The 27,801-nt window shown below is 37.3% G+C and overlaps 1 protein-coding gene across 1 annotated transcript in view; it reads left to right on the top strand.

The window, feature by feature from the left end:
- Positions 1-27,464, top strand: part of TMPRSS15 (transmembrane serine protease 15) — a 224,362-nt gene extending 196,898 nt beyond the window's left edge. The window contains exons 21-25 of the mRNA XM_075197836.1: positions 4,494-4,659; positions 8,341-8,522; positions 15,954-16,049; positions 20,999-21,138; positions 27,116-27,464. Coding sequence (XP_075053937.1) covers positions 4,494-4,659; positions 8,341-8,522; positions 15,954-16,049; positions 20,999-21,138; positions 27,116-27,271 — 740 coding nt within the window. The 3' untranslated portion in view covers positions 27,272-27,464. The remainder of the gene's footprint in view (positions 1-4,493; positions 4,660-8,340; positions 8,523-15,953; positions 16,050-20,998; positions 21,139-27,115) is intronic.
- Positions 27,465-27,801: the final 337 nt, after the last annotated feature.

The following is a 27,801-nucleotide window of genomic DNA, read 5'->3' as shown; positions in this document are numbered from 1 at the left end:
TAATAGCTCCATGTAGATACATATGCTGGCCTTTATGACTATGTTCATGGGATTGCTGTACAACAAAACGTTAGACCAGACCGTATTGTAATTTTGCCATCTTCATTTCAAGGTTCACCTCTCAATATGATGCAACACTATCAGGATGCAATGGCAATGGTCCATGCATATGGAAAAATTACATTGTTTATGCAATAAAAAATGGCCAGAGATCCTAGCTCAGTTGCAAACCTTCCAGCAACCAATATGCGTCCTGACTTAACGCCAGAGTTTTCCATGCCAAGCTAAAATCTTTACTACACGATATATCCAAAGAAATTTTTTTGGGCAAAGTTAATTACAATCTGTTTGTAATCCAAAAACGAGGACTACCACATGCTCACATGTTAGTTATACTCTGCAAACGAGATGCTATCCGTGAAGTCCAGCAGAATGATAGCGCTGTATACACAATACAGAGCATTGATTTACAACCAAGCGACACTTCTGTCCCTTCCTTGTTTAAACGCCGGCAATTCTCCGTAGTTATCGCATTCGCCATGACAATAAACAAGAGTCAAGGACAAACCCTTCAAAAGGTTGGCCTGTGGTTAACAGAACTAATGTTTACACATGGACAGCTTTACGTTACATAATCCTGAGAGAAAACAGAAGCATCTATCAAAATTTAAGTAAGGAATAACGCGGCCTGCACACTGTTAACGTTGGTACGGTAATTTTAATGCTGATTTTTGCTTGCACCTCTCGGTAGTACTAATACTGCGTTAATCCTAGACTAACGTGACCAAATTCAATCTGCCCCATATAATGTAATGCATAAAGAAATTCATGAGTTCCTTTAATATAGTGATTTATAATATACCGTATTTATCGGCGTATAACACGCACTTTTTTCCCCCTGAAAATAGGGGGCAAATGATGTATGCGTGTTATACGCCGATATAATGTTAAGAAGCCATGTTTTTATAGCGTGTGGAGTGTGAGGCAATCAGTAGGCAACGGCAAGCCGCGCCTTCCTCACGTCTAATTCTCGCGGCCATCGGAGCGTAACCACGGCAACGCTCTGCACTGCGAGAGTTCGCTGTCTGAGGTAGGAGAACTTGTACCCGTCAGGTACAAGTAAAGTAGTGAAGTAAAGTGGGGTTTTGTGTACGGCGCAACAACGAACTAACAATTAAACAGATAAAATACGGTATATAGTCATTTTAAAATAATTATATAAAGTGCTAACATGCTAATTCCCATATGTGAAAAACTGGTGATACAATAGTGCCAGCATGCTGGATCCAATATGTGCAAGTAATAAATATTACTGTATGTGCTGAAAATATTCTAAAATTATTTCTATAATATATATATATTTAACAAAGTGCTAGTGTATTACATAGATGTTGTGCAGCAGTGTGCACAGATTTAAAGGAGACCAGAATGGCAAAATAAATCTTCCTGAAATTTCCCTCTTAAAATGAAGATGCGTGTTATACGCCTGTGCGTGTTATACGCCGATAAATACGGTAGTTATTTATTCATTATACTCTGTTATTAACATTTCTACATGTAATGTAGTGTATAAAAAAAGTTATTGAATTCTGTTACTAAATAAATTTAGTCATTGCTTTTCATTTTAATTTAAGGCGGTTACCGCTAGGTTTCCCTAGTTTATATCTTAAATTGGAGATTGAGCGAATATTGGGACTGTATTTATTGTGTGAATGATTATATTACATTGATGAAAAGCACTTTGCTGTATGAAATGGTCCCAGAAGGTTCAAAAGGCGTCCCATTGAAAGGTATGTCTCCCAAATCATGGTACCTCCTGAGTACCTATACAATGAAACATCCTTTGGTGGGGAGAAAGATTCTCAGTGGTTCCCCACCAAACAGGGAACACCCTCTAAATGCATCTTCTCCACCAATTAAATAAGCTCATCCTGCAAAGCTAAAAAAAATTCTGGCATATGGATGAATGATTAGGGACCTAGCTCATGCACAAAAAGGAACGCTGACAATCCCCCCTGCTCCTGCCATTATTAAAATGCAAAATTTTACAACCACACAGTCATTGCCATCATGGCCCTAAAATCCAAATGCTCATAGAACAGTATGAGAAAAACCCACAAATGACATAAGGAACATATAAAAGTATATAAAACAGACATGGGAAAAAATAATATATCAGCTTGAACCAGTGCTTTGACATAAATGTTTCCCCTTTTTTCATCCCATGCTCTAAAAAGCATTTTTTAGAATAAATAGAAAACAGCTGTGGATCCACACTGTTATATAAAACCAATCAATTATCACAATATACAGTACCATAGATGGCAATGATATCATAATAGTTGCTACAATGCCATAGGGCAGGGTTTCCCAAACCCAGTCCTCAGGGCTCCCTAACAGTGCAGGTTTTCTATATCTTCTTGCTGGAGCACAGGTGTATTCATTACTGACTGACACATTGTAACAGATCCACAGGAAGTGCTAATTATGTCACATGTGATCCGGAAAACCTGCACTGTTGGGGAGCCCTGAGGACTGGGTTTCCTGCCATAGGGGGCACCACATAAGTAACAATCAAAATAACCATTAATTAGGAAGAAGTTTGTAATTATGGTCTCTTGAATGTTAATATAGAAATTCAGCCAGTAATATGTATATAGTTATCAATCCACTATCTCATCATCATTTACCTAGACTATTGCAACCTTCTACTATTTAGCCTCCCCTCACCCACCTCCCCCCTCTTTAGTCTCTCCTTAACACTGCGCCAAGATTGATCTTTCTCTCACGCCAATCTGTTTTTCTGTCTCCACCTCTCTGTCTCCATCGTTTCCTATAGAATCCAATTTTAATTCCTCATGCTCACCTACAAAACTCTTACCCGCTCCTCTATACCCTACATCTCCAATCTCCCTCCACACTCCCCCAGTTTGTCCTCCCTTTTGATTGCCACTTCTCCCTCCCGCCTCCAAACATTTTCCCACGCAGCTCCCTGCTTTGGAACGAATGACATAACAATAATAATAATAATAATATCTGGTAGTTGTAAATTTTTTAAGAAAGATTTCAAAAATGAACATTTATAGCGATATACTTCCAGTTAGACGTGTCCTTCTTCTTATGTAGCCCCAATGGTATTGTAGCAACTTTTATTATATCATTGCCATCTACAGTATATTGTGATAAATTGACTGGCTTTATATAATAGCGTGGATTCACAGGTGTTTTATGTATTTTCTAAAATGCTATTGAGAGTATGTGATGAATAAACTGGTTTTAAGTTAATATGAATTTACATGTTTTTACATATTTTTTTTTATTTATATATTTTCTACATGTAATATTCTTATATTTTCCTATTTGTTTAAAAATTAAAGTTAATTCTGCCAAAATTAAGTAATGGACATTAAAGGATTTTTTTTGTCTGTGTTATAAATACTATAAAGCATAGTGGCTTGTGTACATTTTGAACTTTTATAAAGAACCTTTAATGTGTTATCTCAATTAAGATACTAATTATTAATCATGTCTTTATTCTACCTTATGCCATAGTCACTCTATTCTCCTATTAATTATTACTTTTTTTTAACAATTATACACTTTGACATCAGTAAAGTAATTAAAATGAAATCCATTAGCAATGTAAGGCTGAAAAATTGGTCAATAAGCTGATGAAGCGTATTGCAGCTAACGGGCCTGATTCATTAAGCAACGCAAAAGGAACGTAATGGGCGTTTTTTTAAAAATGCATGTAAATCAGGCATCCACATTCAACTGAAGAAACCTCTCTTTTGAATGCGGGTCTAGGTACGATCTGCATACACAGCCCTTGCCGTATTGTGACAGACATTGATATACTGCAGGATACGTACAATACATGTGTGGAATATACATTTTTAGCAGAATGCTCAGGAATAAAAAATTAATTATTGTCACCTGTTAATAATACAGTAATTGATGAAAAACATTAAATGGTTTTTTTTCAGATTTTTCCCCATGACATACATTTATTATGTTAGTAATGTCTACTGTGCTTAAAATGCATTGTTACAGTTTCTCCTGATTGCAAGACAAATGTTCTAGCATGTATGCGTGACTGTCATTGCTATCGCTCAGCACTTACACCTGACCTGTAGCTGGCGCAGGTGATACAACAGAAAAACACGTGATACCTTAGAGACGCCCAAAGCTTGAATCGAACACTGCTGCATTTACTCGAACTTGGCACACCCTTACTGTACATTGCCTACATGCATACGCCTCTTCCCCTCCCTGTTACTCCCATGAAATAGTAGCCTGTAGTACGTGTCTTTTGCACTCGAAGATGAATTTCATACACTCGGGTTCTCTGGCATACAGCTCATTTCTGGGCATGCAAAGTGCAATTTAATACAAAATACGACAAGTATCTGCATTAACGTTCCTTAATGAATCAGACCCATCATCTACAGCTCAAAGTAAGTAGAAATCAGTGTTATGCATTTCCTCCTCAGAATGTGGAAAACAACTTTTGGGCAGTTCAAAGATAGTTGGTGGAACCAATGCTGCAGTTGGCACTTGGCCTTGGATCGCCTCCCTTTATTATAATGAGAGACAAGTATGTGGAGCAACACTGATGGATAACGAGTGGCTTGTGTCAGCGGCACATTGTGTTTATGGGTAAGGTACAATTTTTAATTACTTTATTATTTTATCTTCCAACATTGTCCAGTTACTTATAGATGCCAGCGGCTTCCACTATAGATCCAGAATGATGAGAAAACACCAAGTTAAGCAGTTTAGGGATCTCACTTGATTTTACCCATACAAATGTTAAAAAATTCCCTCCCTCTTTATAGCATTTGTATAGACATTTATTTAACATTCTGTTGGCCTCATTTACAATGCACAACGCAAATTCTGCTGCTGTGCCTAGATTTCCCCTAAATTGTGCTTGCAGAGGAGAAGATGCTTATACCGACCAATGGGAGGAGTTGGATTTAGTAAAAGCAGAGTGCGATGATCATTTAAGATGCAGAGGTAATGAGGGAGCATTTTAGTGGAGACAAGAAAACAAAGGGTATGAAGGACCCTGCTAATTAGAGAGCTTACATCCTAAGTGAAAGAGGGCACAGCTGAAACAAGAGGAGCAAATGTGGCTCAGAGTGGAGATTGGGACAGTTGTGAGGGTGCATTAGTGTGTATAGTGTTGTCGGGGATAATGTCACCTCTAAAAAAGAGATGGATTTTCAAAGAGCATCTAAAGATTTGAAAGATGTGGGAAAGTCTGAATGAGCGTGGTAGGGAATTCCATAAGAGGAGAGCAGCACGGGAGAAGTCTTGTAGGCGGGAGTGAGAGGTGGTTACCAGAGACGGGAGACGGCGCAGGTCAGAGGTAGATCTAAGAGGGCATGAGGGTGAGTAATTTGATATGAGATTTGAGATGTTTGCATACATACAATATGTATGTAATATAATAAAAATAATAATAAAACAAAATTCTAGGAACACTTTGTCTAATGTACAATAAAAAAAAGTTTCAATCACTCAGAATTGTAAAAGTAATAAAGTAGTATCAATAATGTCTCCTCATAAATAATTTAAGTCAGAAACTAATAAACCAAACAGGTTTAGGGTAACAACAGAAAAGTGTAATTTCATGAAATGTGTGCTTCTAAAGTGGTAGGAAGTTAGACTTTCATATAACATTTACACCTTTACACAGTTGAGCATTTTCAGATACTCCCCCTTCCCCTGCAAACTTAAGGGGATGTGTCTTAAAAAATGCAAAGTAGACATGGCCATCTAGTCCTATGCACATGTATTTTTATAGGTGCAAAAATATATATGGGCGAATGCACTCAATAAGCTACCAAAAAAGTAATTCAAAAGTGCTGTGCATGGTCCATATAGTAAATTGCATATCCTTAATTATTCAAATAAAATGTACAGACTAGCCCCAGCAAACCAGAGTACAAAAATAAAAAAGAATCTTAATAAAGCAATAGAAGAATTCAAAATCAAATCAAAATTAAAATCAAAGAAAAAAATAAATTACAAAACATTTTCTGCCCAACGATTATTTCAGTTTCCTTTACTTCCATCAGGGGCAATGATTACACACTACTGCTATCCTTTTATACCATTCTGAGGCACCAAGAATAAGCTTTATTCATAGGTGTATATGGCATCCACATGCACAAAACAATACGTGCTAACTACTTCCATGATATATTTGAGCGTAAAACGTTATTTAGATTGTGACCATAAAGTTGTGACCAGTAAAATAATATTAAGTCATAAGACAGTTCTGATTATTTATTGGCAAAGTGAGAATGTGCAATAATCCATAGCAGCCAATCATAAATGTGCTTTCATTCTCTAACATGCACTAGATTATTCAAAGTTATTTTCTGATTGGTTGTTGATTTTCTGTGGTTTATTGCTCAATTTGTCTTTTTTATTAAATACCCAAATGAACATAAAAATCAGTGTCCTACACAAAATGGTGGGTGGACAACTTGATAAAAGAAGAAACTATTATTATCAGAAACTGTAGCAAGGTACACTTTGTAGACCGGATTTTACAGTATTAACAGCAAGGCTTCAGTCACCGACCTCACGGTCCAGGTTACATGTTCTAGAAATCTCACCAACACATAAATACCCCACTGTACATAAATAGACAATAACAAAGATTGATCGGCTATTACATAGGGTGTACAACCAGAGCCTGATTATAACCACATAGGGCCCTAGGTAAGATATTGGTTTATGCCCTCACCCCCCCCTCTATTTATCAAAAAACAGCAGGTGGACAGTACCACCACACTCAGTAATGAAAACACTAATCATATTATAGCACAACTGAAAGAAAGTTTGCTATCTAATGGAAAAACGTTACAATTTTTACAGGATCAGAAGACACTTAATTCACTGATATTTGGTATACATTGCATTATGTATAATTTTACTGCCAATGCACCAGCTTATTTGGAGGATAGACACTCTTCTCACTATTAGTCATATTCACAGCTTTATGTCACTTCTGTTCTCATTGCATATGTTTTTATTATATTATTGGTTTGTGCAAACCTGCCAACTTCCCCATAGACATACGTAATCCTTGAAGTTGACTGCAGTTGAACACAGGAGCTGTATCTTTGCGATACATAGGAGCTGAAAGATTTGCAATCACAGTTATAGCCATAGTTGCATTACTTGTAGAATCTTTCTGTTTGGTATCTGGATTTTTTTGCATTCACTTAAAGCACATTTTTTGTGATATCCCAACATTCTTTTGTGCCTTTGGTGCCGTTTATAGAAAACAGAACACAGACAAAAAAAATCTTAAAAACACCTCCAAAGCTCAAAATTGAGAGAGAAAAGTCATTGCTGATCGTCCATAACAAATAATTTTAAATAGCAATTGAGAAAAAGAACATGTACACTTTTTAAAAAAACAGCAATACAAAAGCAAACAACATAATAGAGAAAAAAAACTATTGATGTGTCCAGCATCGCTCATTGTAGCGGAGTACAGCTTGTTTTGCGTCTTTTAATGGGAAGAGTGCACAGAAAACAGATTAAAAAAAAACTCTTGTGTGTCTGAAGTCTTACTTTGATTTAAGCAACTTGTTTAGAAGCCATAATGTTTCACTTAAACTTCAGACCACAACTTCTTCCATTTTAACAGCCACTCTGTATATATTTATCCAGTGTGAGAAATTCAATATTCAAGCAGCTGTTATTTGACCAATCCGAGCTCAGGTCATTTATATTCATGTGTTTGGTTAACGTATAATACTGATTTGCAGGAAATGTGTGGTTAGCAGATAAACCCTTTAGCGATATGCAAATTATTTCCCATTTGGTTCTAAAGCAGATATCAACTGCTATGTTTACTGCATTTAGTCTTTCCTCATGCAGCAACAAGATGCCAAGAACCAATCTTTCAAACCAATTGTTTCTCAGATGCAGCATACTAATCATTTGCGTCATGGGGCTGATGACTAATTGGCTTGAGATTTTTAACTTAGCTGTTTAAGGAATCATAATAATTAAGTTAATAGCCCCTTCATAATTGTATTGTGTCTCCCGCTACTGTTATAATTTATAGTTTTCTGGCTGGAATCAAGGAATCTGCTGATAATTCTGTGTTAGGAAACTCATGTCCTGCTTTGCAGTCAAAAAACATTAAGCGCTTTCCAATTAAAATAAACTGTCTCACTAATCTGATACAAGGCTCAAACAATGTGTACTGCTAAAGAGGTCAAAGATTAACACAAATAATAGAGGGGGAATCGTTCAAACTCGTCACCTAGCCATTAAAAATTTGGAACTTTTCTTTGTAATCTGCAGAAGAAACTTAATACCATCCAGGTGGAAAGCCGTACTTGGAATGCACGATAGTTCAAACCTCACTTATCCACCAAGGGAAACAAGATTGATCGATCAGATTGTTATAAATCCACATTATAACAGGCGCACCAAAGATAGTGACATTATAATGATGCATCTAGAATTTACAGTAAATTATACAGGTAAGTGAAATATAATATGGCATTTTGTTCTGATCACATTAATATGCCTCCAACAGAATTCTGAGTATGGTGTACATATGGAATATAATATGTAGATAAATGAACGTTCTATATAAAATGTATAGTTGATCATTTCTATAGCCTTATGGCTGCTACTTGCAGTATGGTTACTATACAAGTGCTGAAAATTTAGAATTTTGAAACATTAGACAATATGTGCCAGAATTCCCAATATGAAGTCCACGAAGAGTAATGTGAATAAAGCAAAGTGGTTTTATTTTAAACACAGGTCATAGGTATAAACAAGATGCAGTAAATGATAAGGCAGTGAACATAAGTCCATAGAAACAGTTGAAACAGGTTCCCAGGGTTACCAGGTTAGCTCAGGAATAGGAGTACTGAAACAGGAGTCCTGGATACCTGGCACAACAGGGTAACTGCATGTACAGGTTTGTCAGAATGAGCAGTTTTGTCTGGGAAGCCGGAGACCAGGCACAACAGGATGAATGCGGGTGCAGGTTATCAGGATAGCCAGGTTTAGTTAGGGAGCTGGTGACCAGGCACAACAGGATGACTTAGGTAGAGGTTGTTAGGATAACCAGATTTAGCTGAGGAGCTGAAGAAAAGGCACAAGAGGTTTACTGTAGGTATAGGCTGTCAGGAAAGGCAGGGTACTTGCATAGAGATAATCACTTGGTAATGCAAGATATTTGCAGAAAGAAGACTCAAGAAGACTGGATTACCATGTTTAGCCACTGAAACAGGAAATACAGATGTCCAGGTATAACAGATGAAGTGTAGGCATAAGGAGACTGGAATACCAGGTTTAGGCAGGAGGCACTGGATGATCCATGGGAGAATCAGGCAAAAGGAGGACCAGGCAAGCCAGGGGTCAGAAGCCGGCACATCCACAATAATACCAGGGAGTAAGCAGGAGCAAGGTCAAACGAAGCCGGGGTCTGGATCACAAGATGAGGTGCAAAACATTGGAACAGGCAGGAGTCAAATACCAGGAAGCAAGTCAGGATAAAGTCACAGGAGCTTTCACAGGAAGAATAGCAGCAGAACTACCCCAGTTTGCAGGAAAAGACAGTCTTATAAAGTCCAGACACAGCTGATCATGATCCAGATCCAATGATGATTTTGCAGACAGAAACAGATAACGGCACAGCAGCATCTAGGGAGGAGATGCTGAACTTCATCCAGGGGCAAATTGTGACAATATGATAACATACAGCAGAATAAGGGGACCATTTATCAAGGCTTAAACCATGCAGAAACTGCTTTTTCTGCATGGTTTAAGTATTTTTAAGAATCTAGGCAATTTAACAAAAGCCTAATGGAGAAAATATCAGAGATATCTCCTGCATTAGGCAAAGTACTGCACAATACCTCGGTATCCGTAATTCTCAAGAGTAACTGCAGTCTGTTCAAATTTATCAAGCTCCGAAAAGTTTAGCTGAAGATGGCTTTCAGATGGCGATCTTCGGATCCCTCTCTGGCAGCCTTTTGTGCTCTCCCCTGTATTAGCTAATGAAACTGTGCATGCTCAGTAAAGATTCCAGGTCAGAACCCAGAGTTGCAAATTAAATTGTGTCATGCTGGGACAGCCTCTTATCGGATGCAATGTCCCAGCATGACTTTTTTCATAAATGACCACGCTAATTCATCCCTTTTTGCTGCAAAAAGCAGCAATAAGGGATAATATTGTACATGCCATGTCTGCATTGCTCCATAAATAAATCCCTAATTATTTTATTATTTATTTGCTGAATCTCAATATTTAACGGTGTAGATCCTCAGCAGCAGTACAGAGTCAAATTCTTATGTTTTCTTGGTGTTAGTGTCATATTCAGTCATATGTCATATTTAGTCATAAAATGCCAGGTATGCCCTACTGCTATAGATCCTCCCAGCAGATTGCTTTAAAAATTGTGATTTGTGGAGGGTATACACCTACTTTCAAAATGTATTTTGCAAATAGGAAGAGCTAGTTCAGTGATAACCTTTGCCTACATATAGTGGAGGCAGCCATTGTGTAAGCTCAACCATCGTCACTAGTTCCTACTGGATTGATATATTGTGTTCTGATGACATTGTTCCAGCTCATAAAATGGCAGCCTCGATGGTGTGTTGGCGATGGGAGTACTTTAAGGCTGCTCAGCATTAAGCAATGACACTGAAAAGTTGTTGGAGACCTTGCACTGTACCTTTGTCAGTTCTATGTGACCCAGGAACCAAAATCTACATTGTTAGATCAGTTCTCTGCACTTGAAGAAAGCCAGGTGCAGTACTACATAAAGTTGGATATGCTATATAAAGCATAAATAAATTAAAAAAAAGAAAATGATGCACACAAATGGCTTATATTCAATCAAACAAATAACCTACAAAACACAATGGGCCTGATTCTTTAAGTAAAGTAAAGCAAAATAAAATGAGTAACTTTGCACCTTGGCAAAACCATGTTGCATTGGAGTGGGAGCTAAAATTAAAATGTGGGGACAGATTTATAGTTGGGGAAGGGCATGTCCTATATCAGCTTTAAATTTCAGTGTAAAAATAAAGCTGTCAAGTACTTGTGTGCTACTTGAAAAACAGCCAGTATCTAACTTATGTGCAAAATAATAAACTGATATGCACCCCTTGCATTGTAACATGGTTTTGTCAAGGAGAAAACTTACTCATTTATTTGCTTTACTTTCCTTAATGAATCAAGCCCGATGTGTCCCTATTTTGAAAAAAATCTCTATTTATCAGAACACTGCATTCTTTATTTCACCTTCAAGATGCAGAAACCTTAATTATCTAATAAACTATATAATATTATGCCTGATTTTACTTATCACAAGAAATGGTAAGCAGGGGCCTAATTTATGAGGGATCTTAACATAAGAAACTTTTTATTTCAGTCTCCTGGACAAAACCATGTTACAATGCAAGGGGTGCAAATTAATATTCTGTTTTGCACACAATTTTAATTACTGACTGTTTTTTCATGTAGCACACAAATATCAACTTTAAATTTCAGTGTACAAATAAGCTATCAAGTATTTGTGTGCTACATGAAAAAACAGACAGTATTTAACTTAAGTGCAGAACAGAATACTAATTTGCACCCCTTGCATTGTAACATGGTTTTGTCCAGGAGACTGAAATAAGAAGTTTCTTAAGTTAATATCCTTCATGAATCAGGCCCCAGAAGTCACAAATTACATGTCAATGAAATGATTTGAAAATATTAGGCAATTTCAGATGGGTAAATTAAAACGCCATGATTTCTGCCATGAAGAAATTGAAACTCTGAAATTCGTCTGAATTTCAGAATCGTCTAATCAATTTGTCCTTCACTACTCTTGCAAAACTTTGACAATTGGTTTTACTTTGGTGTAAATGGAACATCATTCCATTTCACTTTCAAGCTACCCTGACTGAGCGCAATATTGTTTTAGAAGCTGTAGATGCCTAGTCAGAACATAGCAGTATTCTAAAATACCTGCCAGCCACAGCCCTTATATGATGTAACAATTTCAGCAAGGACATTTCCTGGAGATGAAGATCCCAATCAAACCCATATAATGCAGCTAGTTGGTCTCCTACTACAACTTCTTAAGAAAAATAAAATCTAAAATAGAATTAGATATTAAAATTTTCCTCAAGCACTGGCCACAAGTTCATGAAAGTGCAGCAGTTGTAAACACTACATTGACAAGCTAACCCATCAGTATGTAACCTGGTCCTGGGGCCTCCCATGCCATATACATACATTGTGCCTCTTGAGGTAGTAGCCTCGCATTGTTAAAGGTGCTCTTCATCGGTCACTAAAGCATTAGATGATTGATATAAGAGATTTAGCAGTGAAAGGAATAAGAGGTTACTGCTGACAGACTGAACCGGTTGGCTGTCCAATCAGGTCCCACATTCCAGTTCCATCTGATCTGAAACTCCTGCTTACCTTTCTCTAAAGCTGGGTACACACTACAAAAATTTCAACCAACTTTTTATGCCGAGTGATTTTACATGCGATCGATGGTCCGATCGCTCGGTCCATGGACTGCATACTCACTAGCCTTGTTTAGGACGATAAAAGGAAGAGCGGACGTCCCTTTAGTGACTTTTTACAGGCATGTTGTCGAGAGCAATGACTGTAATTTCGTACTCACTATTGTGGATCAGTCAGAAGTTTATACACACTACACAACGGAAACGAGACTGGAATGAAAATATTAAACGGTACGACCAACCAAATGAGGCGACAATCGTCCATTTGGGCAGACTTTTGACCATCGTGTCACTACACACACTGACCCGACTTTTGAACGAGTGGTCGTATGTCGGCTGATTGAGCCGATTATTGGACGAAAACCGTTTAGCGTGTACCCAGCTTAAGTTACTAAATACCAGGGTCTAACGCTCCTAACAGAAAAATAAATTACCACTAAATTAATACATGGAAAGACCTCACGTAAAGAGAGTGCTTCTTAAATAAGCAGACAAAACCCTCAAATCACGCTATAGTGTGCAATAAATTGGTAAAACTGTCATGTTACCTCATCTAAATATCTTTCCTTTGAGTGTTAAGTTTCCCATAATGCATTGCACTCTTTATTGTTTATGCAAAACAGCTATATTTCTTTACCCCCTTTGGTTAAACACTATAGAATAAGATCTGCAGGTTTTTCTATAACACTAGCACAAAACAGACACTGCAGTATATTGTTAGAGAGAAGGATCACAGCAAGATATCTTTCTTTGAAATTGTTTATAACCAAGTTCAGATTTTAAAACTAAAATAAAGAAAAATATGTAAATGTATACACAGATATACCCAACTGGAAATGCATCAATGTGACACTTTTCTTTATACATAAGATTCGGAGTATATTTTTGCATACACTCCTACAAGTTTTATGTAAAAATTGTCTTTGATCATTATGTGATTTTAGTTGTTTTTCGGATTAAGTGGATTTATTAAAAGGAAAAGAGGGCAGAATGTGTGCTGATAGCAAGTTATAGAATCTGAAGCTATAAAGTGAGATCTGGTCTCCCAGTACTGAATCAGTATAGTTCATAGGCCAAGCCTAAAAAAAATCCATATTTCAACAAATTGTTTTCTGGAAGCTGGTTTATTACTGCTGCACTGTGTGAAGCTGGGATTAGTTTTCATGCCTGATATACACAACATTTATAGTGTCAAAAGGTCATTCAAATCTTTCTGCCGTGCCTTGTTGATTTGTTTTAACACAGAATCCCACTCAATTCAGCGCTCGAGTCATTTTCCTGAGTCTCTATGCTAATGCTTTCAGTGCGTTAAACTCTAAAGGTGCGATACTAGAAGTTCCGACGGTACAGTCTTTGACTGTCACTTATGCGTTCCACGCAGTGCCATTTTGCACTCTATTTGTAAATTTACATTTAGCAGAATGTATATGTCTTTGAAAAGAGCAGGAACAATTGTGTTCAATTCCTTCTGCTTTATGGTGGGTCTGGTACCACGTAAAGCGAAATTCCACTAAAGTGCTACATTTTGCAGACTATATATAATATTGTGTCGTAATTTATAACTAGATCCCTGATTTATAAGACACAGCAGAGTGCTAATACTTTAATCACTCATCATCCAAATGAGAAGGAGCAACAGAGTGTATCCTATACACAGTGGAGGCAAACATTTGGGAGCTGAACTAATATCCAGCCAATTATTTTATTGGGTCCTATGTTATTCAACACACTTTGTTTACATTGTAAGTGCCTGCTAGCAGGGCATTACACCGACTGTATCACTGAATTATAGATCACATGTTCCTCCCTGATTGTACAGCACTTCCGAATATGTTGGTGCTTCAGATATAAATGTGTAATCCCCTGTACATATGTGGTGTGGTGTAGGTTCACACACTCAGACACCTACCTCTGGAGATCCCCATACTCGCTATCAAGGTCAGCCCCCTTCATCCTAGGTACAGTGTTTAATTCAGCTGATGTCCCCTACACATGCAGAATTAATCACAAAGGAATGTTAAGTATATGTTAAGCTGTCACAATCATGGTAGTGCAGTACAACTACTGTTGACACAGTAACATCTTTTTGTTAAATTATTCACAGCATCACTTTGCAAGATGGGAGCAGAGGTGGCTCTCTCTCTCTCTGCCTCATGTTATTACAGTCTTGGCTTTATTAGCATCCCTTTCCTTGCGCTGGTCTCACCTCACTATCTCCTCCCTTTTGCCAATCTGCATCGTGCCCCATATGATACTCATGGGTGGAGAGGCGTAACACACATGCTACTCTCTGGATGCTTCTTAGAGCAGACATTTACACCACTACTCACGACTCGCTAGGACGTCAGGCTGATTTCCTCTGGTTGGGCTGTGCCTTGATTTCTTAATGTTACTTACAGCAAATTGAACATTACTGGGTTCCTCAACCTCTCTTTTAGAACTCAGGATTCTTTTCTTGAGTAGAAAACTCATTACAGCTTAATCCCACTGTCTCCCTTGGCACTTATATTGGCAGGCACTTGGCAAACTGCAACTGTCATTATCACTAGCCCTGGTTGGGAGCAATTGAGTCCTTAAACAAGAGTTTAAGCCCAAGTGTAGATATTTAAAACTGAAGGTGAGGTACAGTTGTTGTCATTATTTAAGGGTCAACTTAAGACTAAGCTCAGGAGGAAGTCAAAGTTTATTCCTGGGCACTGGAGTGGCCATTTTAAATTCTCTGGTCCCACCAATTTACACAAGCCCACCTCAGAGGTGATTCCATTCAGGCCACATCGCTCAGGGGTATCACACAGATACATACATCCAAAGAAGGTGTTCCAAAAAGGGTGATATCCTAGATCTAACAGTAGCTGCCATTGCGAAAGAAAATGTATTACACATCGCTGATGCTTTACAATAGTTTACCCTAAACCCACAGGGTTTATATCTTTTTTTTATGTTTAATTAGTACTGGATGAAAAATTAAAGAAAGCCAGAAATTCTCAGGACAAAGGACCATGTTCACTAAGCCTCCAATATATCCTTCAATGACCCCACCCTCTACCATGTCCCGAGAAGAGAAATAAATTTATTCAACCAGTAAAGTCAATCAAAATTATTATTATTTTGATGGTGGTAGGCCTACAGAAGACAAAGTAATGTGTGAGGGAAAAAGAGTTACCCACTTAATCTGAAATTTTTCATCATTAACATTTATTTATATAGCGCCTGCAAATTCCGTAGCGCTTTACAATTGGGAACAAACACAGTGATAAAACAATACTGGACATCACAGACAGAGAGGTAAGAGGGCCCTGCTTACAAGCTTACAATCTATGAACTATGGTTCCTTTCCACAAATACGGATAACCTGCTTCTACCTGCATATAAAGTGGAGAATGAGTAGATGTGCTATTGTTTGTTATACCTACATCTGTCTGTCCACAGATTACATACAACCAGTGTGCTTACCCGAGATCCAACAAGAGTTTCCATTAGGATTGAATTGTTCCATTGCTGGGTGGGGTCGATTGCAAAGTCAAGGTAATAACTAAATATTATGAAAATGTCACACCAGGCTCTTTAAAGAAAATTTCCACAGTGATATTGTGTTAATTTATGAAATTATATGTATCATCCTGCAACTTTTACTAAATACATTATTGCATCAAGAAATAATCTGTGTGTTGTCTCCTAGGGAAACAAAAATAAACAGCTATGTTTACCTATAAATACATGACAAAGAAGTGCAAGAGGAGTCTAGAGTGTAAAACAAAGGTCTCATTTATGAAGTACACAATCCACTTTGGGGATGCTGTGAGCCTCAATGGGCACAAGTACTCCTAGATCACCACCAAAGTGCATGGGTTTGCACAATAACATGGCAGCATTTGTGGTGGAACAGAAATTTGCAGCGGCCAATGGGAGTGGTTGGGCGGAGCTAGAGCATTGCTTCCAAAGTATAGAGTAGGCTCACTGCTTTTTGTGGAACGCAAGATTCCATTATGTGGAATGAGATTATTCAACATACAGAGGTGAAGAGAGCACATTTTGAGGGCCTTCCTTGAAGTCCATAGCCATAATTTCTTAATACCCATTATAACACTAGACCAGACCTGGCCATACTGTGGGTCCCCACATGTTGTGAAACTACAAGTACCAGCATACCCTGCCAGCTATCGGCTGTTAATGAGCTTGCAAAGCATGCTGGGGCTTGTAGTTACACAACACCTGGAGAGTCACAGGTTGTCCAGGCATGCACAACATCAATATATAACTAAACTCTTTAGCAGACATATGTAACAGTTGGAGGTGAGTAAATCTTCTACAGTGCAGTTTGTTTAACTCTTTGCAGTGTTGGACCAATAGTTCGCAAATCAATTTACAAACAGTTTATTACTGATTTTAAAAAAAATGTTATTTAAAACACATTTTAGAAGGTTAGATATTTACATTTCTTGTGCTTTATATTTTTTTATGAAACATTTTTGTTGAATATGCAACTTTTTAAAACACATTTCTTTATTCTGATTTCCATTTTTTGCACTGCAGCCTTGACAAAGTGATTCTCTAGGGCTCATTAACTTATATTCCATGTAGGTGCACTTTATAAATTAAACTATAGCAAGCAATCAGACACTTACTTTGGTTTCTATCTTTCACTAGACAGATACATCGTTAATTGCTGTCTGGTTGTTGTGGTTCAGTGGCATGCACAATGAACATATTGTATGTATTTATAAAGATATACATAAATCGGACATAAGCACAATTGTTGAAAATTGCCTTAAGAGCACTCTGTTCTAGCAGACAATACACTGCAGAATATTTCAAACTAATACAGAAGAAAATTAAAAAAAAATTAATTGTTTCCCAATAAATACATTTATCAGGATGTAATTAATGTCTACAGTATATAAGATACATTTTTACAGTTGAAACTGATTGCAAACACATGTTCTAGCATGTATACGCGACCGTCATCACTATCACTCAGCACTTACACCTGCCCTGTAGCTGGTGCAAGTGATACAATAGAAAAACACGTACCTGAGAGATGGCCAAAGTTTGAATCGGATGCTGCTGCGTGTGCTCCAGCTTGGTATGACCTTCCTGTACATTGACTACGTACATACTAGAGATGTTCAATGACCCCTGTGTTCTGGTTTTGGTTTTGGTTTTGATTTTGTATCTGGATTAGCTTCATGTTTTGGTTTTGGTTTTCGCAAAACCGCCCTTTCGTGTTTTGGTTTTGGATCCCACTTTTTTTTTCTAAAATCCCTATTTTTTTTGCTAAAATCACATATTTTTGCTTTTTTTCCCCCCTACATTATTATTAACCTCAATAACACTAATTTAAAGTAATTTGCAGTGACTTTTTATCACCTCACAGGTCACAATATTATTTTCATACACTTTCAAACAAAGACTGCAGATTTAGAAGACCAAGCCTGCCAGACCTATTATTTGTATTTCAGCAATGACAATTAGCAATGGAGCAATGGAGCTCTCCTGAATGTCACTGGAGACTTTGAAGAACACTCCTACCCCTCCTCTTTCTTTTTTACCTATGACATTGTCCAACTGCACTAGAGACTGCCAAGAACTGTGCTACCTCTTCTGTGTCCCTCTGTGAAAATGGGGCTGGATCGTCATGGAGGGCAGTACTTATAGAATCCAAAGCTCGCAAGATCCGAGATCCGATAACATAACAATGACGTTTTGCCTCATTTTCAATTCCGAGGCCGGCTCGGCTCGGTACTCGGATCTGCTAAGTTCGGGTATGTTCGGTTCTCGGGGAACCGAGTCTGGGCATCTCTAGTACATACACCACTTCCCCTCTCCGTTCCATCCATGAATATCATAAGCTGTAGTAAGGGTGCCTTGTTTTCGAAGATGAATTGGATGTTGCTGCCTTCACTGGCGTAAGGTCTGATTCTGGGTGATTTTACGCAAAATACGGCGCATAATGGCATATGCATTCCTTAATGAATCAGGTCCTCTATCTCTTTTGACATCATAGTTTTCAAATGTCCCTTTTTTTTCAGGGACAATCTCAAAATTTAAAGGTTTGGCCCTGGAAATGTCCCTATTTTTCAATATTGAACACTGCAGAATAAAATTCTGCCCATTCCACATGCTTAATTCATTTATTATCATGTAAGCTTTGGAAATAAATATTTATTTATTAAAAAGGAATAAATACTTCACACTTCAACATACGCCTAATATCATCTCAGCTGCAGCTATCAAGACATGATCCTACACTACACTAAGACTACTTGTCCCCTCGGCGGCAATATAGGATTGACCTCTCCTCAGACAGTCTCTGTCTAAAATATACGCAACCTGAAGCAAGTTTGTATCATTGTCTTTGGTAGTCTCGGGATATACGAGCATCGTGGGACACACTTAATGCCTTCTATGGTAATGTGCTTCCCTCACATATAACCCCGAGTGGGCCATACTGGGTTGTTAGACCAGCCCAATATCTCAAGACTTGATAGAAAGCTCTTGATGACAATGGCCACCGCAGGCCGCAAATCCGTCCTCCAACAGTGGATTCACGCTGCTCTGCCATCTCTAGACATGGTTACCTCTAGACTCCTCTTTGTATGCTCTCTGTGCATCCCACTTCCAACTCCATGGATGTATTGCTGATCCCTAGGTTTGGGTGAGCACTAGCCTTAGCCTTAGTTTTAGTTTTAATCTTAGTTTTAGGTGTTAGCTGAAGCTGCTACTGTAAGTTTAATCTTTATCTATCTTCATCTGCTACGGTATCCCAGCTGGATGGTTTATATTTTGTCTACCATTGCAAAACATTCTATTCCTTACTATATTTTCTCACATGTTGTTTTGTTATTACATTGTCACACGTGACGTTTTTTTTTTCTTGCACCTTTTACTGCCATAATAAAAACATCATGGAAAAAAAAGAAGTAAGAAAAATGCATAAATGTATACTAATATCAAATGCAATAAGCATGACATGATGGAGATTGTAGTGCTCCAAGGCCAAATGAGACAGAATCATATGTTATCTGATTGAATGTACTGGCTCAGCAGCAAAATATCCCTGGAATATATTTTTAAATGTCAGCAGCTACGGTTACATTGATAGAGTATCCGCGTAGTGACTGATTCCCTTTCTGATAACACTGCAGCCTGTTAGCAAGGTAATAACCCACAGGTGGAAAATGTTCATCTTCCAAATACATTTATGGACATGTTCGATAATGATCCATTGATCTGAATACACACTGTGATACTGGGGCAATCCTCCAATGTCACCAGCAGTATTGCAATATGTTTGACCAGCTGTATATAATACATTATTAGAGGCCTATTTAAGAAAGGGAGAAAAGCCTTTTCTCTGGCAAAAAATAGTTTACACTGGATTTAGGGCATCCCCCTATTTCCAAAACCCCTGGGACAGTGTTATTGAGTATTGCCGAGGATAGCTTTCACCAGGGATCTCTGGCAAAGACTACCCCATGCAAAGTGGAAGTTATTTTCAATGTACAGCACCAATACAAGTTTTCCTACTGCTTTCACCATCACAGGATGGCCCAGTCCTGGAAAAAATGCTTTATTATTTAAATAGAGCATTTTTACCTTAGATAAAGAATTGAAAATATATTTTTTTTGTTATGAAAACTGAACTGGAAACCCAAGCCCAGGCTTCCAGTTCAAATACCCATGTGTGAACGGCAATGAATGCGCAGAGTCACCCTGGACTACCTGGCAAAGCGGTAAGAGTATCACTTTTTTGCCCGGCAAAATTTGCTTCTTAAATAGGTGTGAAGCTAGATTCTCTATTCCTGCGATAATCTAGGTTATCGGTAAATAGAGGAACGAGAAACCGAACATGAGAACCAAAAATAGCTGACAATAAAGTTATATATTTATTGCATAACTGCTGTGAACATCTGTACATTCATTTTTTTTAATTCTAGAAAATGACAATAACATTTTCTTAGAAATGAACATTTTTGGAGTTATAAGGCTACAGGATAGGTGAGAAGGGCTATCTGCAATGCAGCAGATACACGGACACTGTCCTAATGCTATTTCCTTCTATTATGACTGCAAACATTTCTAGTCAACAAAAAAAAAAGTTTTTTAAAAAAAACCCTCCCACTAACAATCTCATCAACATGGCAATTGAGTTTATTATGCTGTATTTCTAAATCAAAATTTATGTGATGAAATCATTTTAATAACCCTATAAACTAGCACTGTTTATTGCATCCATGATAATAAAATGCAAGTAATTACTGACCTGCTTTGCAATCAGGCCACCAATTTAAAATCACAACTGCTGGGAAATGCTGATCCAATGGATATGTTGTGTAAAAACGGACAGCTTGAAATTAAATTATCTGCTTTGCTTGCAATGATACATGTGACTAGGCTTCCTACCCTGACTTTTTATAGCTCAGAATTTAATGTTTAACTGTTTTATTTCCGTCCATTCTGCTGTATTTCACCAGGTGCCATTCCAACTATACTGCAAGAAGCAAACGTTCCGCTGATATCCAATGAGAAATGTCAGCAGCAGATGCCAGAGTATAACATAACCAACAGAATGGTCTGTGCGGGATATGACGAAGGAGGAATAGATACATGCCAGGTATACGCACATGAAACATAAAGTACAAATGTGTATAAAACTGACTTTTTATAATATATTATAATAATAGAATTAGATTATGTTTAGAATGTATAATAAATAAGGTTTTACATTAAAAAGTGACTAAAGCGTAAACATTTTTGAAATGCTGGGCTGTATTAACATGTTGGCAAACTTGGTGTCTGCCTAGGGCAGCACAATTTAAGGAGTAGCATAATAGGACATTTTGGTGATTATAATTACTTTACTTTGAATGATATTTCTGACTATCATATCTCTGAGAGATGTTGTCCCATCCAAGTTATTGAGAAAGTAATTTGCTCTGCTTGCACTGTACTCTACAAATGATTTTGTTTTGCAGCCATTTTACATCTCCATTATTTTACCCAGCCATGCTGTTTAAACATTTCTAATATTCCATTTTAAAGGGATGAGAAAAACTTTAACAATGGAAAGAGCAAAACATGTAGAGCCTGATTCAGAGTTGGATACAAAATGGGTGTTATCAAGCATATATCCGCCAAAAGGCAGGTTGGCGAGCACCCATCTCTGCATCAGCAACATATGGGTCTGGTTTACGATAAGTCATCATTATCAGCACGCACTTGTACCCCTCCTAACAGACGCATATGCATGATTCTGCAGGTCTGCTTGAGCCGCATTTGCGTTATCACGACTTGGCTGTACTCGCCCTTCCTTCTCTTGTCCTGCCTCTGTAGATGCAGGAAGGCTTAAGTGCCTGAAACACGCAAGTCTGCCTAGAACATATATGTACGCCCATTTTATAATCATGTGCAGAGCAATTTCGCGTAAGATACTCTACGCAAACTGGTGTACATCCTACTACTCTGAATCAGACCCATCAGGTTTCTACAGACAGCAGTAACTCCACAATGTTGTGTCCTCCAGTCATTAAATAATACAATCCCTGCTTTATAAGTGAATGAAAACTGTTCTCACCCCCTAAAACTGCCTTTATGGTTTTTAGGCATTCTTTAACTATATGCATTGATTTAGAGCCTGCAAGTCGATAAAGATTTATTGCTGCTTGGGAATACAGTAGCTGGAAACCTATAGTGCATAACATTGACTGAGAATCAGCATACTTGACTGTGATATACTGTACTCTATCACGCTGAGTTTATGATATGCCTTGCTAACCTTCCTGACAATGACAGCATCGTAGTCACCACTTGAATGGCTCATTCTATAGATTGCTTTCTAAGAATGCGTTGGTGGATTTGAAAAAATAAAAAATCCAGAGATTATTTTTTTTTAATAACAGAGTTCTTTGTGTTAGGTTCAGGCAATGGAGAAACCTTGTCTGTTTTATATGTTACTATCATACAATAACAGATTGCTTAGACAAATGAAGAACATTTTAGCTGCATATATGTTAATATAATACAGTGCCTTTATCCTGTAAGATATAAAATATAGTTTTCATGTGGCAGGTTGAGAGGCACTAAGGGGTATATTTACTAAACTGCGGGTTTGAAAAAGTGAAGGTGTTGCCTATAGCAACCAATCAGATTCTAGCTGTTATTTTGTAGAATGTACTAAGCAAATGATAACTAGAATCTGATTGGTTGCTTTAGAAAACACCTCCAATTTGTTAACCCGCAGCTTAATAAATATACCCCTAAGTGTTAAAATGTTTGGATCATTCATCATTACGCAGCCTAAAAATAATCCTACGTTCATACCAATTTCAAACCATTTTAATAACATAGGAGAGACATTGTCATGTTGTCCATAGAGAAGCCAGATGAAGAATGCACTAGATCCTAAAAGGCACAATTAGCTAAAGAGAAAAACTTTCTGGGTGCTCTATTCCTAGCAATGAAGACAAGATCAGCCGTCAAAAAAAGTGGACAATCAACCTCATAAAATACAACACAAGTAAATAAAGATGACAGACAGCACTAATATTGTATCATTCCTAAGGGAAACCAACTTTGGCCTCATGTAGAGTTGAATTCAATATCCATCTAAAATACAGGTATAAATTGTGTCAGAAAAAAAAACACATTCTACATAGTAAGCTAGATCAGACGCATCTCACCTGATTGTCATCATTCAGTGTGTAATTTACATCAGGGGTAGAGCACCCACAATAGATGTTTCCTGACAGGCATATCTGCGTTTGCATCCAGGTAGGCATTGGTTGTATTTACTTGAACATGCCCTTATTTTTCTTTGTCTACACTTGCACACCCCTTGCCTCCTCTGATCAGCCTCTATAAGTGTAAGGAGTCATATATGCAGGATGCGACTGATTCTGCATACAGACTATGGTGTAAGTCTTTTTTGCGGGCATGCAATGTAGTAAAATTCATATTTTACATTACACAAATGGACTTCTGTCCAACTCCACATGAAGTCCTTAATATATACCCAAACTATAATCTTATGTAAAATAAAAAGAATTAACATTAAAATGAACTAAAAACAGTTTGCCTAATATTCAACATTTAATTCTAAATAAGAAAAATTATTACCATACCCAGACATATGGTAAAAGTTAACACTGTAAGAAACCATAACTTTGGACTAAGCAAGACTCACGTTCAAATGAAGCAGGTGTTATTGTAACATTTAGCTCATAAGCCACACAAGTTAGATACATCCTTATTACACATTTTCCATGAATGTATATGGGAATTACCACTGGCAATCAATGAGACTGTGGGTAAAGAGGGGACAGTTGAGTTAGATTCACTTCATACATATAACAAGGAAAGAGCTGCTAGAGCAATGATTATGTTTCACTGATCATCACTGTGAGCAGACTTTCATGTTCCATTCTTCAAATACAAATATCAATTTCTAAAATTAACTCATTGTTTCCTGTTGCATATTATAGAAAGTGGGCACAAGCTTTAATTGTATCCTACCATTTTCAAGCTACCACTTTTAGAAAACCTAGCGCTGCTCTATGAAATTATTCTGGGCAATTGTTTATTTCTAGTGTACACATGACACATATAATATGTGAAAATATGTGACCACTTTGGCACTAGACATGCTTTGATTTTTAGGGTGAAGAGTGAGGAGGTGGGTAGATATTTTTATATATTTTTTAAGGATCAGTAAATTCTATGGGTAAGGCCTAACAGAGCAATCAATTTGTTGTCTTAAGCTAGTTCTGTAGCTGGAGCAATAGATTTGACAGAAAAACAACTATGCCCAGAGCTTGATTCGGACACGGCTACATGTGCTTGAGTTTAGCACGCCCCTATTGTACATTAACTATGGCAGAAAATCCCCTTACTCACCCCATTCACTCCTTGAAATCATAGGCTGAAGTAAGTGTCCTTTGCGCTCATAGACGTAGAATGCAGGTTTGCGTTTCCTGGCTTATCTCCTTCTGGGCATGTACAGAGTGATTTTGCAAAGCATGCGCTCAAAGTTAGTAGATATGTGCCTGGACGGATCACGCCCGTTCACTGTATATACAGTACAATATATGAAGTTATATATGCAGACTGTTAAAGACCCTCTAACGTTTTGTGCTTTCTATGCTTAATTGTGTTTAGTTCACTTAGATAGTTATTATATACATCGTTTTATGTAATTTCTCTGCAAAATCAATGAGCAAACTTCGGGTACTAAGTTTGACGCCACCTTACTGGCTGTCATCCATATTTTCAGTCCTAAAGTTAGACCCTCAATAACATCAGACTCTGTCCCTAATAATCCCATACTGACCACTAGGCCATGCACTCAAACTTTCAATTGTAGGAAAGTTATGACACACGAATAAAGGGTCTATTTGACAAGGTCCAACAGATTTAGGCATCAACTATCATTTTTTATCACGCTTATTGCAGAGATTAAACATGTAACTTTGCCATTAATTCTGAAATTTGTCTTGCTGGCACAGTGCCGGAGAAAAGTGGCTTTTTACCAACTAGCTTACTGCAGCTGCAAAGATTCTCTTTTTTGCCTTAAGCATTTCAGTACCATGGACAGCGGCAGCCTCAGGAAGCCTGGAGTGATGAGCTTTGATGAAAACACAAACACAGAAGAAGAATTAAAAGGAGTCTATGACATTTTATAAGAATATCAAATGTGGAGGAGCAAGACCAGAGTGATATTCAGCATTCATTAGCGCGCATATTTATTTATTAATTTATTTGATGTCTTCAATGGCATAAATATACTGGATCACTTTCGTGCTCACATCCCTCAGTCTCCATGGGGGCAATGCTGCTGCTGCCTACCACATTTAAGTATATATGGTCTCAGTGATGTCCACGACTTGTTCCATGTGCTCAACAGTTTCTTGGCCTGCATCATTACCAGGAGATCATGGATGTATTCATCTGAAGTGCTCCATAGGAATACAGTGGAGAGAAGTTAAATTGACTCTTTTTGTTCTCCCCATAGAGGTGATAACGCTTTGATAAATTGATAGAGTGAAGAGGTAAGAGAGAAAAGATCCCGAAGACTGAAAAGGGAATTATTAAAGGAAAAAAATGTTAGTCTGTTCAGCAAATTTAAGAATAATAAAAATAATATTAATATATGTGATAATAGGTTGTAGGTTGAGTGCTTATAAACATGTCACAGATATCTGAGGTGATTTCTAATATCCATAATCATTTTCAGTAGGGGGTGCATTATTCTGTACTATACACAAGTTTTAATAATTACCTTTCAGAACTCACCAATTATAAGCAATGACATTAGAACTTACTGTTTATAGATATATTATTTGCAAGTTTTTATACATATAATTACATAACTTGTTATGAGACTATTACTTATTATTATTATTATTATTATTATTATTATTATTATTATTATTATTAATAATAATAATAATATTATTATTCATTTCTAAATGCGAGAAAGTTTTATTTAAAAAATCCTTTGAATACCTTTAATGCACTTCAATAACATAGTGGAAAACACACTCATTCCCAGTATCCATCAGCAACAAATCAGATATTTTCTTATATTAGTTTGTCTTGTATTAGTCTGTTCAAAGCTTGTATTATCAGGTCTATGTGGCTCAGAGCTATAGATACTGGTGATAACCTACACTTTTGTTGGAAAACAGGGGGTTAACTTGTAAAAAGTATCTTAGCTATCCCCTTATAATAGTAGTGTACTCTTTTGTATAAACTTATTGTGGCTAGGATTTTGTTTTTGGATTTATGATGGAAACCTCTTTATGCTTCCTCTGAGCTTTTATTTTCCCCTCTGGGATCTCTCAGAGGGGCGAGGAAATGCAAGTGTGTATGGGGATATGGTGCAGCAAATCACAACATTTGGTCCTGCCCCACAGCGCAATACCGTGATCACATCATTTCACCATGGGGTGGGGCCAAAATGCCGTGATTCAGTCATTAGGAAGTGGGTAGGATGCAGAAGAATGACATGTTCTCCTGTGAGTCCAATAGTCCCTAAAGCAATCCTGGAAAGATATTTTTCTACTAGCCAGGTATTAACCTGGATATACAGTGATCATTTTATAGATTACACATATGCTGCACATAAATCTATTAGTTCAGCCAGGATACAGCCACCTGTTGCTAATCAAAGGAGCATAATCAGCCGTTTTGTGGTAAAATTTATCAGAATGTTGACAATCTATTTACTATTGTCAACATTCTGTCATCACTGAAGCTCACAGTTGTCACCAGAACCCATATTCTTAAGTATGCAGCCAATCCTTAAACCATTGACATTACTGTGGAGGGTATTCAGCCTGATGGATATCAGTTAAGGTTATAAAATGGCTCCATTGTGTGTAGGCAATAAACAACCAAACTTTCATATAAAAATATACTGTAGAGATGAGAAAATATATTGTATAATGAGAAAAATGGCAGTAAAAACAAAATGAGAAGGACTATTCTACTAGTAATTTGTTTGTATCTTCCCTTGAAATACATTATTTTAAAAATGCATATTTTCATCTAACAATTGATCACACAATTAATAACATAATGTAATCTCGTTGTAGGGTGACTCTGGCGGTCCCCTCATGTGTCAAGCAGAAAATCGGTGGTTCTTGGCGGGTGTGACATCATTCGGCATTGGATGTGCACAACCAAATCGGCCCGGAGTTTACGTTCGAGTGACAAAATTTTCAGACTGGATTCACAACTTCCTGATTTAGAAATATTATCCAATCTATTGAATCTATTTTTGAAAAATTAATCTTCACAAACAACGATTTGTTAGTCATCATTCAAAAGTACAAAATTAATTGTTTGTAGAATTCTAATGGCATAATTATGTTTGATAAATAAAATTGCTTATAATTACAATACCTACAAAATTATAATTGTATTTATGTTATTCAATGAGATGCATGAACAGATTTATTTAAACAGGAACTTCATATTTTTTAAATAAATTCATCTATTTTATTTCTTTTTTTAACCTTTTATTCATATAGTCCATCATATTCTGGACTGCTTCACAATCACAGGACTTTCAAGCACAACGGTCCCTGCCATGATAGAGCTTATAATCTACTTACACGACCACAGCAGCAGGTCCAATTTAGTCAGAAATGATTAACCTAGCAGAACATCTTTGGAAACATGGGAAGAAATCAGAGCACCCAGAGGAAACAGCAAAAATTACAGAGAAAACATATAATACCCAAGAAGAGAGCACTGTAGTTGGGATCAAACTTAAACA

Source organism: Mixophyes fleayi, chromosome 2, assembly GCF_038048845.1.
Source record: "Mixophyes fleayi isolate aMixFle1 chromosome 2, aMixFle1.hap1, whole genome shotgun sequence".
Taxonomy (NCBI): Eukaryota; Metazoa; Chordata; class Amphibia; order Anura; family Limnodynastidae; genus Mixophyes; species Mixophyes fleayi.
This window is presented reverse-complemented; position numbering and strand designations above follow the sequence as displayed.